Source organism: Hippocampus bargibanti, linkage group LG17, assembly GCF_051943395.1.
Source record: "Hippocampus bargibanti isolate YZ-2025 linkage group LG17, ASM5194339v1, whole genome shotgun sequence".
Lineage (NCBI taxonomy): Eukaryota > Metazoa > Chordata > Actinopteri > Syngnathiformes > Syngnathidae > Hippocampus > Hippocampus bargibanti.
In genome coordinates, this window is record NC_142750.1 from 11,231,235 (window position 1) to 11,245,924 (window position 14,690).

At 40.9% G+C, this 14,690-nt stretch overlaps 2 protein-coding genes across 3 annotated transcripts in view; one reads left to right on the forward strand and one right to left on the reverse strand.

The window, feature by feature from the left end:
- Nucleotides 1–3,765: 3,765 nt before the first annotated feature.
- Nucleotides 3,766–8,242, reverse strand: emc10 (ER membrane protein complex subunit 10). 2 transcript variants are annotated; one of them, XM_089018522.1, is made up of 8 exons: nt 8,084–8,242; nt 7,892–7,958; nt 7,215–7,327; nt 6,925–7,038; nt 6,208–6,392; nt 5,464–5,557; nt 5,089–5,213; nt 3,766–4,002 (listed from the first exon to the last, which is right to left on the reverse strand). In XM_089018522.1, exons 1-7 carry the CDS (start codon nt 8,225–8,227, stop codon nt 5,127–5,129), a joined length of 804 nt encoding a protein of 267 aa, XP_088874648.1. In that variant the 5' UTR covers nt 8,228–8,242; the 3' UTR covers nt 3,766–4,002; nt 5,089–5,126. The 2 variants fall into 2 exon arrangements, with proteins under 2 accessions (XP_088874648.1, XP_088874647.1); XM_089018521.1 differs by lacking the exon at nt 5,089–5,213.
- A 2,144-nt stretch (nt 8,243–10,386) lies between these two features.
- The window catches only part of mybpc2a (myosin binding protein Ca), a 38,270-nt gene continuing 33,966 nt past the window's right edge, over nt 10,387–14,690 (forward strand). The window contains exon 1 of the mRNA XM_089019341.1: nt 10,387–10,504. Within this exon, the coding sequence (XP_088875467.1) occupies nt 10,417–10,504 (88 nt within the window). The 5' untranslated portion in view covers nt 10,387–10,416. The remainder of the gene's footprint in view (nt 10,505–14,690) is intronic.

Genomic DNA, 14,690 nt, shown 5'->3' on the forward strand with positions numbered 1-14,690 from the left:
CGATTAAAGAATTTATTTGTGCCATTTTGAGGCAACATTGGGGGAAAATCTCTCACCCAAAAAAAGAGGCACAAAATGGCGACCTCCTGTGGCCACCTCCGTTTCCACAGGCTGATAAATTCCTTATATGGCGCTTGGACGCCCTCTTCTGGCCTTCTGGCGGCTTTTTGGTGCAACACGAGGTCCCCAGACCAAACAAGTACAGCAAAATATATTGACGTGACGGAAGGACCGCTACAATGCGTCTTTTTTACGGTCAAGGGCGGTCCTTTAGTGTCGTCACGTACGGACTCGTCACCAACTCAAAAACACGACTTCCTGAATATTCAGCTGGAATCTTTGTAAAATACGCTCAGTAGAAGTCATTTGAGGCCATTTTACAAATTATGGACACAACTTGTCCGGAGACGTCGGTTGTCCTTTAAAACTCCTAGTTGGACTGGAAGTAATTCAAATTTGATCAACCACACCTGAAACTCGACTGTGGAAGCTTGATGTCATATTTCAAAACTCCATTTGAACAATAAAATTTCATGAAAAGGAGCGTCAGCGCTGATGCGTATGTGGAACTGTCGCGGTTAAAATGTGAGACAATCTCTTTTCGCCAATGGATGCTACAGCTTCGTGTTTGCTTTCAACATTTAGCTTGTAGCAGACGTGCACATTCCACCATGATGTACCTGATCCACTGGTGAAAAGGACGCTTTGATTCTCTCCTCTTTCATCTAGAACTGCTTCATGCAACAAAGATGATTATTCAGATTGAATGACTGTGTGTGTCTTTTGTGTTGTCAGATTATTTCTTTTTTTTTGTGGTGTTTTGACTTCAAGATGGCGCCGCGAGAGTGGCTGTGTTTACAGCAGCTCCTGTAATTTCTTCCTACTTCTTTCCTTCCTTTCCTTTCTTTACTTTGCTGCTCTGAAATGTAAATTTCTCCACTGTGAGACTAATAAAGCCCAATCCAATCCAAATTTGATAGCCACACCTGAAATCATACTTTTAACCACTGACACATTGTCTTGAAACCTTACCAGTGATTTAAAACCCTACTCTGTAACCCTAATCCTCTCTTGAAATCCCACACCCCAATTTTTAAGTATTCTGAAACCCCATCCTTGACTCAAAACCCCAATTTGAATTTCAATGTCTAGTCTAATACCCTACTATGAAGTCCTAATTCTTCCTTGAAACCCAAACCCAGATTTAAAACCATAACCCTGACTCAAAATCCTAATTTGAAAATGGTACTCTCGGTTGAACACTTAATGTGAAACCCCTATCGCTGTTTTAAAACACTGCTTGAAACCCTACTCTATGCTCGAATGAACTCCTAACAGACTTGCAACCCCAATGTTAAACCTTAAGAGAGTAAAATGCCTCCACATGGTTTAAATTTGGGGTTTTAAATCAGAGTTAGACTGACCCTGGTTCAAAGCCCTGATTGCAAAGCCTCAGTATGTCTTGGAAAGCTCTTATGTTTTTCTTAATAATGTTGTGTGGAGTTGAGTTGTTCATTCGGGGAGCCAAGTTTGTTATGTGTGCCATAAAGTGCGGCACAGTCGATTGAGTGCGGTGGACGGGCCCGTGCCGCTGACCTTTGATCTATGTTTATGAGCGATGGCCAACACTACCATCCCTTCTCATGTTGCCCGATTACACACTAACACGCCGGCGCTATGGGCGAAATGGAGAGTTTGCGAGCCGTCGCGTATGCTTTTGGCTTGATCGATGGCAGGCAGCTGCCAGCGAATTGGCTAGCCGCCCGCCATCTCACTTCCCAACCACGGCCTCCATATTTGAAACAAATGCCGATGTTACAAATGTGACTTTTTTTATCAATTAAAAAAAACAAACCAGTTCCCTCATTAAAAAATATATTTTCTGTCAACAAACTGAAAATTTAAGTTTTGCTTTAAATAGGACGTCTGTGTAAGCTCTCAGTCGTACAGGAGAGGTCAGTCGATGAAAATGTTTCTTCAGCCGTCATCTGTACTTCTTTGAAGGTGTCAGACGTTTCGCTTCTTATCCAAGAAACTTCGTCAGCAAACTAGTCTTACTGGTAGTTTAGGCCCTATGTATATATATCCTTACTGTCCAGACATGGCGGTGCAGGACTCTGCTATGATAGGTCCCTGCTCTCAGGTTGCGGGGAGCCCACTAGTATTATCCCTGCGATGTTAAATAGGACCTTTTAAAAAATGAATTTTCCGTATGTTTGTCATCAAAACAAAAATGTGTTCAAAATCACATCTATTTTTTACAAAACTATTCCTCTTTCCCATTGAAAAATGACTTAGGCAGGAAATAAAATGGCCAACCTTAGCATCATTAGCATTTAGCATTATCGATTGTCTAAAAATATCCCAAATGGCAAAGTATTCTTGGAAGCAAATACAAAGTCTCCGAATAAAGGCTCTCAGATTTAGTACACCATAAACCTCGCCGAAAGCGCTCAAGGCACGATGCCGGAATGCTGAGCCGCATGGCTCCGGAGATTTAGGAACTGTCACGGATGTAACCCCCCTGAAAGCCTATCGCCATGTTGTCTTGGCAAGGCCACTAAATCCCTGCGCCAAGGATGCGAGGCCGGGTGACAACTTCCTGATCAATCACCCTCAGATGCCAACACTAAATTGGCCTTAAATAAATAACTCAAAAAAGAAATGAATACATTTGCGAGATGGTGCATATGCTTTTTTTTTTTTTTGGGGGGGGGGGGTGTCCTAATAACCTCCTCCCACCGTGACAAAAAGTTAATTGTAACAATTTTGAGCAGGGACTCCAGATTGCTTTGTGTCCTCATTAAAGGACAACTGACGTCTCCGGACAAGTTGTGTCCATAATTTGTAAAATGGCTTCAAATGACTTCTACTGAGCGTATTTTACAAAGATTTCACCGCATATAGCTATATTTTACGTTTTAAGACTTGCGCTGAATATCCAGGAAGTCTTGTTTTTGAGTTGGTGACGAGTCCGTACGTGACATCACGCTAGGAACGCCCCACACCGAAAAAAAGACACATTGTAGCAGTCCTTCCAATACGTCAATGTATTTTGTTGTACATGCTTGGTCTGAAAACCGTGTTGCACCCAAAAGCCGCCAGAAGATGGCGACCAAGCTCTATATAAGGAATTTATCAGCCTGTGGAAACGGAGGTGGACACAGGAGGTCGCCATTTTGTGCCTCTTTTTTGGGTGAGACAGTTCCCCCCAATGTTGCCTCAAAATGACACGGAACAAATTCTTTAATCGATTGCAAACATGTATGCTTTCCTCTTCAGAACTATTTGAATCATATTCATAACTGGATGTGTAACAAGAAGGCATATTCTCCGAATCTGAAGCCATTGTTTTGATTCTCAAGCAATGCAAGACGTCTTGGCGTGACGTCACAAACTGGGGGCGGGACTTTTTGAAAATGCCCAATTCGCAGCTCAATTTTTTGCTGATTTTGGACACTTTCAGTCATTTTTATTGGTGTTTTGCATTTGAATTAAAATAACCTGTGTGTTTTGGGTATTTTAGATGCTATAAAACGTTTTTCTGATGTCAGTTAAGAAACAAAAGAGTGACGTCGGTTGTCCTTTAAATGGGTTATCAAAATGCCGTGGTGCCGTTTGTTTGATGCATGTTGCATTAGATTAGACCCTAAACTGACTCTTGTCAAATGATGTCATATCATATCTCTGGAAGTATGCCCATACCTGCAGATGCTGTTACAAACTGTTTAGTTGTTGTCTGAATCTAAAATTAACAGCCTTACGTCATCTCAAACCACTTCAGTGGGCTCATAAATATTTTTATTGTGTTCTTCACAGTCACATTAAAAAAAATGAAAAGACCACATTAAATGTGCATGTACAGCATCTCACGAGAATTTGAACAAAAAAAGATCAGCGCCCGCCGCCATTGGCCGTTCCGCCACCACCGGCACCACCCCCCGATTGGTCTTGAGCACCTGACATCATTAGGAAGAGAACCAGGGGCACGATGTACATCCACTGGAAAACAAATCGCCACAACAATTTAGTTGGTGTTCGAGTCGGGATTGGCTTCAAGGCAAGACAAAGAAAAGCAAGTTAGTGGGTTGTTTGTGGTTGAGTGCAGCATGATTGACTCAAGTCCCTCCACACAATCATTCTCTGTTAGTATTTGTCCATCTTTGAATTGTTAGAAAGCTGCATATTTCCTCAAATAGTGGATATATAGCTTGCCGCAATAGCCGCCGTGACAATTAACTCATTCACTGCCATTTCCGAATTTACTCAATAACTAAAAATCCTGACGTGGAGCGCCATTCCCAAATTAATTCGGGTTTTGTTTTTTCTTGATTGGGTGTCGATAAAGGGCTGGTCAGACCTCTGGCAATGTTTTTCCATCCCACAAAGGGGTAGATTTTGCCTTTTGTACAGCCGCCCCCATTTTAAGCTCAGATAACTCCAGACCCATATAATTTAGCAATGTTTGAGGCGTCACTTCAAGTTAAAAATATTGCTCGTGGTCACATTTTCGGCTTTGAATTTGAATTCTCTGCAGAAAAAGTTAATTTTCTCAGCTTTCTGGGAAGCATTTGACCTGAAACCACCTGATTTCAACAGCCGATATCAACAGAGTAAGCTAGAAATGAGCTTTTTTTTCTGATGAAGGAAAAGAGTCTCAGATTTCTTTTACCTCATTGAAAATCTATATAGTCCTTAAACTCAATGTTCTGTGGGACCTGCAATTTGAGTGACAATGACAAAGACCCTGCCACTGGAGTGGACACATTTTTGCACATCGTCTGGCAGTTAATGAATTGACTTAACCCGGGTGGCCACGACAGGATCAACTGCAATTTTCACCATGTTGTGGCAGTTTGTCGCTAACCAAAATGGCAGGAGCTACAGACCCCAAATTGACTTGGGTTGAACTCATATAATAATAGCTAATAAAGGCAAATCCAATCCAATCCAAAACAGGCCTCTAGATAAGAGCATTTTTCAGTAACACCATAGTGATGGTCGCCACTGTGAGGAAACATGCATTATGAAGAGGAGGAGGAGGAGGAGGAGGAGAGGGAAGCCAAAATGAAGCATTCTCATGTTTACTTCCAGTGAGTGAGTCTGAGAGGGAGTGGGATGGGGTTTCAGCTCTGCTCTCTGCCCCCCCCTGCTGGGGGCTGCGCCGAATTGGAGGCCATGAGGAAGATGGCGCCTCCCAGTATCAAATACCACTGCAACACAACAGCACAGCGAGCACCACACAACAGTCAGCAAGGTGCGGCGCTGGCCATCACATAGCGCCACGTTTAGACGCAGGTCTTGCATTATCACTGACACAGCCGCAATTTGGGAAGCTTTTTAAATAATGTTTTTTTTGTCAACATCCATCTTGGCATGTCCACATGGAAGCAAAGAGACACAGGTACGATGAGCAGGAAAGACCACAAAGCTCTGAAGATGATGGAGGGGTAATCCACTTACATATTTGGCAAAGAAAGACTTCTGCTCCTGGGGATTCTTGCCTTTCTTCTCCGACTCTTGCTCCATGCGCTCCAGGAACAGAGCCGTCTCGGGCCTGCGAGGACAATTTGTAGCAATGAGAAATGAAAAAGAAGGAAAATGTGAGACAACAAATCCTGACTAGAACAACTGACTGACGACTCATCAGCGTAAGAGTAGAGACAGCTGAGAAAGAGGAAAAAAAAAAAAAAACAAAACAAAGGGAGCACCTCAAACACAAAGACACGTAATAATCTGGACTCATACACTGCCAGACGATGTGCCAGGGTTTTTGCCATTGTCACTCAAATTCCAGGACCCACAGAATATCGAATTTTAGGACTACATAAACATTCAATACAGCATAAGACTTCTTTCATCAGAAAAAAAGAGTAAAATCCTAAATTATATGGGTCTGGAGTAATATAAGATTGAAATGGGGGCAGCAGTCCAAAATACTATACAATACATATTGATTTATATAGCGTGGTAACAACAGCTGAAGGTAGAACAAAGTGCTAACATTGAGAAAAAGGGAACTGCTGCCTCTTCGTGGAAAAGAAAAAAACATTGCCAGAGGCCATGGCCAGCGCTTTATCGGCACCCAAAAAAAAGAAAAAAACAAAACCTGAATGGCACTCTGTCGTATTTACAATTCCCGAATACATTCATGAATGGCAGTGAATGAGTATTTTTTTTGTTGTTTGTTTTTAAAGAGTGACAAACCCAGGCGCGTTGACCGGGGCCATGATGCTGAGCGTCGTATTGAAGAACTCCAGGTCAACCTCATCCTCCACGTCCATCCCCGTGCAGGCGCCGGGCAGTGTGACGATGGAAATACCGATTAGCGTGCCCGACAAGTCCGTGTGCAAGGTGATCACGTCGCTCAGGTGAGACTCTACCATTGCGCACTAAACAGTGGAAACATCGCAATCATGATTATGACTGTTGTACAGAATGTTAGTTATAGATTAGAGCTGTGCTAGTCATGTTTTTTATAATAGGTACCATCGAAACAAAACACTGGTCACCATACACAAGGTGACCACGCTTTATGATCCTCTCAGTTTTAAGTGTTTTGTCAGTGGTGTCAATTATCTTACAGATTTTCTGGTTGTGGTACAACTGTGGGAAAAGTCATTATTTTGGGAACATGTAAAATATTTCCCATGATATCCTGTGAATTGTTCAAACCGTTTACAGTCATTGAACGGATTGATCGATTGAGACATGCGCCAGATTTACCATTACATATGCTCGCACTCTTCTCGGAAGACAAACGGAAGTTACATGTTGGCAAAAAAAACAACAAGAAATAGGACGATTAAAATTAAAAGCAAACAATTTCACCCTGTTTGGTGACACCATTCTTCTTCTTTTCCTTTCGGCTTTTCCCTTGATGGGGTCGCCACAGCAAATCAGTGTCCTTAATGGAATACTCACAGCTCTGACAAAAGCGGTGAGGTATCCTTCCATATGTCGTTCCATCTGTCTGTCAGCCTGCAGCGAAACCCGAGGCACTCGGATTCGGTACAAACCATCCACTGATGCCACTTCCTGTCAGATTTTTTTGTAAACAGATTTTAATATATTACTCTTGCGATTGCATCAATTGTGCATAGTAGTTTGTGCTTCTGAACCCATAGACCTTTGTTTAACCATTCGATTTGGTATAGAATGTTCCCATTTTTGTAGAATTACTGTTGTTGTGGGTTTTTGCTGTTTTTACTCACTCTGAGCTTCTGTCTGTCGTCCGCGGTCAGGTGGTTCTGATTCAGGGACACTCCAGAATCCCTGCCAGCTTTCAGCAGCAGCGACCCACGCCCCCGGAACCTCCCTACGTCATCTAGACAAAGATCGCGTGAGAGTATCCGATTAAATGCACCTGTTTATGGCACTTTCAAGTTACGTTGAGATTTCTATCGTGTGGGAGCAAAGTAAATAGACAGGACATCTAAGAGCCAAGTCTCAAGAACCAAATAAGCTAGAAATGAACTTTTGTTTCTGATGAAAGAAGAGAGTCTAAAGTTTCTAACATTGTATTGAATGTTTATGTAGTCCTAAAACTCAATATTCTGTGGGTCCTTCAATTTGAGTGAAAATGACGAAAACCCGTTGGGAATGAAGTGGACACTTTTTTTGCAAATGTCTGGCAGGGAATGAGTTAAGAGAGATATAAGGGTCTGAATTACAATAGACACATGCCGAATTGATGCCAAGACTGTAGAAGCTGAAAAAAACGGCACCCGGCAATGCCAGTAAGTTAATTCCAGACAACTTAATGGAAAGGTTGATTACTTTCGGATTGGGGTCTCGTCAAGAGGTTATTCTCCCAAGTAGCACTGAAGCTGCTTTGTGAGGTAACTAACAAGCACGAGAGAGTTGCATAAAACAGAAAAACCGTCCTCACCGACTTCAAAAGAATGTTCAAGAGGCACGGAGAAGTCATTGAATTCTGCATCTTGGGCGTCGCTAACCTGGAAATTGAGAAGAGTGAGCAAAAAAAAGCCACACAAGCTTGCTGTCGTTAGCCTTTTAACACACACCGCTAACTGCTACATCGAAGATCAAGTGCGACGATTTGAAAATGAAAAATACGTACCCTCCGGCCATTGTTGCCCCAGGCGATCTTAATACATACGAATGATACAATAAAAGAAATTAATGTTGTTTTTAGTAATAATAAAGGCTTCATTATTGTATTCGACGAAGGAGGGTCAAGCAGGAAAGGCGATGGTGCGTTCATAGAACACCGTTTAGTGCTTCCGCAGGGCTCTTTCAGAATAAGATTCGGCTATATAAACAAAGACCCGTATTTTTTTCCCTTTTAACGATGAACCCGATTCAACAATGATATTCTCAATAAATCGTCCCAAACGTTTGTATTTCGCGCTGAGTAATCGAACACAAACTCCTAAATACCGTTTAACTGTAAATACATACAAGGTGCGGTTTTAAGCAAATACATTTATTTAGCCTTATTAAACATTGATCAAGACAAACATTGAAATAGTAAGTTTAATCAGTACAAATAGTTGCTTTCAATAGACAGATAAGAGAGTAAATAAGTAGAGTAGTTGCTGGCTGGAGACTTCTGTTACAGGAAGTGTGTGAAAGCCACGAAGAGAAATGCAAGGATACATAAATACATAAATACATAAATAAATAAAATAAATACGACAAATTGCAAAAAGCACACAAAGCCACGCAAATAGAAATACGGAAAATAAACATGTGCTGTGCAAAGAGTACTTCCTTTTGTGTCAAAATCCCTAAATGGCTGATATTTTCCCCGACAAATCAACGCGACTCAGACATCGGGAAATGAGGAACACCCGAAAGTACAAAGTGTTAAAGGTAATTGCTAATGCAAATATTAGTTAGTGATATTTAACCTATCACGTTGGGACAACGAAAAAGCTTGATGTTTATGGCTCTTGTGGTTTGACTTCATAACAATCTCCCAAATAAACGACTCTGTGTGTTAGGGTTTTATCATTTAGCATATTGATACGTTCAATGGTCTATTTCATGATTTAGAGCGAGTGAATTAATTAATTGAGTTCAGATATCAGAATACCATTATTCGTCCCACAATGGGGAAATGGGGAAATTCATAATTGATTCGTGATCAGATATGCTGCACTTTTGTTTTTTGGACAACAGAGGGCCCCAAATGACAAAAAATAAGGACAGAACACAGTTCCCTTCTTTACCCAATGAGCAAAGAAAAGCATTCTACAGATATTTATGAAAGAAGCATCAGTGGATTGTATGATACATTAAAATCAGACAAAAAGACTATATTTATGTTCGTTCCATAATCAAAATGTGTGGCTCTCAGAACTCTAAAACACTTTATTGGGTGTAAAGCAGCTGAGAAGCAGGATGCTGTCATGTCTTAAAGTGCAATTCAATGTTGAAGGGGGGAGATTATATATAAGTAGCTTACTCATGTTGTTTTGCAGAACTTGAGATGAAGTATCTAGTCACTGATTATGTGTTACACCTGTGCTCCCCTAAGTGAGAATTTAAATGTAGATTTGATATGGATGGTTTAATTTTGTCACATTACCAATTGGGTGTTGTGAAAAAGGAGATCTCAGTAGAAGGAATACCAGAGAAGTCATAGGAAGTCTGCCATATTGGATTGAAGTGGAGGTTTCCGGGATACAGTATTTTGAAAATTCATCATTTGAAGCCAATTTCAGTTAACAACTTGAAACATGTTTCCAACTTGATCTTGGTTTTACTCCCTGGTGCTTTCTACTATCTTTGTCACTGCTTTACGCCCTGTATATGATAACTGTCCATGTTAAGCGCTTTGTTACAGCTTCTGCTGTATAAATCAATATGTGTTGTGTTGTATTGTGTTGTGTTGTGTTGTTTTGTATAAAATAGGCCGATGTGTACATGTCGTGTCGACCCTGAAAAACTCAATAAATGACAGAACACCATTTTTGCTATATTGTAGTGTATTGTATAGTGTATTGTAGTATACTATATTATTATTATTATTATTATTATTATTTGAGGCTCAATTGTACCATCAAATTGTTTCTCCATTCGATGTGCCTAATATTGTCTGTTGAGCTTTATATGTACATCCGCTGGCACTTTTTGTGGGAGTCACAAGGACTGGACAGGGCTGCCATTCACATTTTCCTCTTTTTACTTTGGACCACAGAAACACCTGCAAAACCTCAGGGGCCTCAATCACTCCGTTGATTGATTATCGCGGCGGTCGTTAACATCTGAGGAGCTCCTCGGGGGCAGGCGGCTTTTCCCGGCGGCCCTGATCTTCTACTCTTTGAGCTACTGCCAAGGTTTCAGGTGACAAACGCTCTGTCACTCCAAGAAGATGAGATGACTGGCAGTCTTGGCGGTGGGAGGGGTTGGAGGAAGGTGGTGGAGGCGGTGAGGTGATAAAAAGAGATGGAGCAGGAAGTGCAGGCAGATCCACAAAACGACGAAGACGCTTTGGAAGTGACTGTGACAGACATGCCTGAGCTCCAGGAGCCTGGTAAGATGTCTCACCAAAGCTGCCGGCATGTCGACACAAAGGAACAGTTAACCACTAACGTAGCCTGTCAATCACTTTCCACTGTTTGACTCTCGACAGGCCCACCAGGAAATGTGCAGCTTAGGAGAGGATTGGAAATTATTTGTTGTGTTCTGTGGTTTCAAACGGCATCAGAGCTTAGTGAAAGGGATTCAGATGGCTTTGAAAAGTAGACATTGAATAAATGCAGATGTTGACTGGTTGTGCCAAGGGTTGAGTTAGGGTGAGTTTTTGAGACCAAAAATCCAAGAAGTTGACACATTTCTTAAATGAGTTTGCTGAGTTAGTGGTGACGTTTGTGTGTGTGTGTTTTTTTTAAATTTGATCAGAATAATATTTATTGCAGAGTATGTAGAATACACAAGGAATTTATTTATCATAATTTTTAAACATATTTTTCTCAGTTGTTTCCTTTTCTACCATTTTCTTATGATTTCTTTGGTAATTTTCATATTTCTCACCTGCGGTGGAAAATGAAATATTTTTGTCATATTTTCATTTTGTTTGAATTCATATTTATCTATTGAATTTTGTTATAAGCGTTCTGTGTATTTTGTGTTATGTCTCAAGGATTTTTCACTCCATTTTGTCAACCCTTTTGAAGTATTATCTGTTTTTAAAAATATATTTTTGCATTTTTTTTCACACTGTTCTCATCTGATATTTTAGTACTCCTCACCCTCCATTATAATTTTTTTCTTTTTTTTTTTTAAATAGACTAATCATATATTTTCACGAATTTGATCACATTTCCATCATGGTTGTTTTGGCTCTGGTTTGCTGATGCAGGGGTACCAAATCTTGTGACTTGTCCCATTCCCAGCGGTAAAATCCTGAGATGTTATGTTACACTGAATTAAATCTGTCGAGTTTCTTCATCCTTGTGGTCATACAGTGCAAGGTGTCATGTTCAAGAATAACCTAGCGTGTGGTGACATCAGCCGCGGGGCTGTAACGCATGTTGGTGCTGTCATGGTGACTAAAATATGCGCTGTTGCCGCGTTTTGTCAACAGGCGTGTAAGTCACAGCTCAAAACCTCAGACAAGATGCTAGTGCTGGATGAGAGAGGATGCTCAGAAAGGCCTCTGCCAAGGCAGGTGTAACCACATTATCCATTCTCTCCCATCTACTCAATATAGTTGTTCATTCCACGTCTTTTACAATGAAATAACACTGTGATGCGTTTTTCATACTGCAAAGCCCTGGAGATGCACTCGAGACCAAAGGTGTCATTTTTTGCTGCGGGCCACATTGTAGTTATGGTTTCCTCTTGGGGGCCGTTATTAATTTGGGCAAACCATTAGAATGTTTCGTCCGCTCCACATCTTACATATAGAGCGCACAACAAATTAACTTCGGGAATTGAAAATATGACGTAGAGTGCCATTCCAGAATCTGTTGGGGTTTTGTTTTTCCTTGTTTGGGTGCTGATAAAGCGCTGGCCATGGCCTCCGGCAATGTTTTTTCCCTTCCACAAAGAGGCAGCTTTGCCCTTTTTTCCATGATAGTGCTTTGTTCCAGCTTCAGCTGTTGTTAAAGCGCTATATAAACCAATATGTATATATTGCATTGTATTTTGGACAGCCACCCTCATTTTAAGGTCATATAACTTAATCCCATATAATTTAGGAATTAACTCTTTTTTTTCTGATAAAACGGAGTCTAGGGTTTCATACGCTCTATTGAATGTTTACGTAGCCCTGAAACTCAATATTCTGTGGGTCCTGGAATTCGAGTGACAACACCAAAATCCCTGAAATGAGTTAATAAATAACTACTTTTAAAAAAACCAGTATGCATTAAATACTGTATGTCATTGCTCATCCTGCCTTGATCAAGTTGCAAGTCAGACATAACCCTTGTGGGAACAAAATGGATGGATGAATCACAACCTATAAAACACTTAGATGAACAGACATTGAAGAATCGAGTCATGCATCGAATGGGCCAGTTATGCACGCTGGTTTGATATATTTTTGGGGGGAAGAAAACCGAGCTCATATGAAAAAAAAAAATTGGCTGCTATTTTAATACTAACATTAAAGGACAACCGACGACACTTTTTTTTTTCTTAACTGACATCAGAAATACGTTTTATAGCATCTGAAATACCCGAAACACGCAGTATGATATTTTTATTCAAATGCGAAACACCAATAAAAATGACTTAAAGTGTCCAAAATCTGCAAAAAATTGAGCTGCGATTTGGGCATTTTCAGAAAGTACCGGCCCCAGTTCGTGACGTCACGCCAAGACGTCTTGCATTGCTGGAGAATCCAAACAATGGCTTCAGATTCGGAGAATATGCTTTCTTGTTTCACAGCCAGTTATGAATATGATTCAAATAGTTCTGAAGAGGAAAGCATACATGTTTGCAATCGATTAAAGAATTTATTCCGTGTCATTTTGAGGCAACATTGGGGAGAACTGTCTCACCCAAAAAAAGAGGCACAAAATGGCGACCTCCTGTGTCCACCTCCGTTTCCACAGGCTGATAAATTTCTTATATGGAGCTTGGACGCCCTCTTCTGGCAGCTTTTGGGTGCAACACGGTTTTCAGACCAAACATGTGAGCAAATTGATACATTGATGTGATGGAAGGACTGCTAGAATGTTTTTTTTTTTTTTTTTCAGTTAGGGGCGTTCCTTTAGTGACGTCACGTACGGACTTGTCACCAACTCAAAAACAAGACTTCCTGAATATTCAGAGTGAGTCTTAAAACGTAAAATATAGCTATATTCAGTGGAATCTTATTAAAATACGCTCAGTAGAAGTCATTTGAAGCCAATTATGGACACAATTTGTCCGGAGACGTCAGTTGTCCTTTAAATGGTTAGTGCCATAAACGGCTTCATGGAAATTATCCTGGACGGTACGGTAATACTATACCTTTGAACAACCGCTACAATGAAAACCAAAAAAGGCTTAAAAATTGGGGGGTTCACGTATCCCATGTCGCAGATTCCAGTGATCTGTCAGGTACACATCATTTTTTAAAATATGCTTCACGTTCATCGCATTCTCTCTCACCTTGGAAGCCCTCCTGCCTTGATTTGGCTTCAGCTGGACCTCATGTGACTCCATCGAGGAGTCTGGTGGCAGGTGATCCGGAAGGGGTCACACCGCCTAATAAACAGCCACAGGAATAGTTGAGAGAAGTGTAAGAAGATGGCCGGAGGCTGCGCTCATTCGATGATATCAACTCTCCAATCAGGAAATGGATCATCATTCTGCCTCATGAGAGGTGCGAAAGGTCTCTTTGATGGAGTCACTTGCCCAGTGTGGGTACTTGTTGGTGCTTGCTTGGGTGAGAGATGAGGGCATTTGGGTGCAGCCAACCCCCAACCCAGCCACAGGCTAAATACGGTGATAATTTAATTAAGGATCTTCATATACTAAAAAAAACTCAACATATCTCCAAAAATTCTGTTTTTTCTGTCATGTGTACAAAATGTCCAAACCCAGCTTTTGTTGCGAGCATAAAAATTAGTAGATTTAAAACATTAAGAGGCGCCCCGCTAAAAAATGTGCTCAGAAATGGTTTAAAAATGTTACTTAGACTCCTTGAGAGTTTTGAAAGGCGCTTATAAATGAAATGTATTATTATTATTATTATTATTATTATTATTATTATTATTATTATTATTATTATTATATATATACTGTACATTTACTTTGCACTTGATCCAAAATTGTAGTTATTACAGTTTAACACGGCTGTGACCTTGCTCATTAGCATCTATTTTTAGCCGCTACTTGCCATGCGGTGAATCCGGTGAGATTTAAGGCGCTCTTTGCTTTTAAGTAGCTAACATTCCAAACAGACCTCATTTCGCCACAATCACTTTGTCAGTGTCTCCTTTACGGTGCTTCCATGATGTCGAGCGCTAGTCGCATCGTGGTGGGACCGGCAAGTGTTATAAGAGAAGGTTGGAGTTAGAGGCAGTATTGGCTTTGAAAAAGATCTATTTCTGAAGATGTGGACATCTAGTTTCACTGGCCTTCACGTCACTTGGGTGATGGCCATACTTTGACGAGGTGAGATAAGCGCCATTATTTTGGGGATGCTTGACTCGTGAGTTAGCTTGACAATCTTTCCAGTGGTGCGAATGGTCACGAAAGAGGTCATGACCTTTTATGAGAAG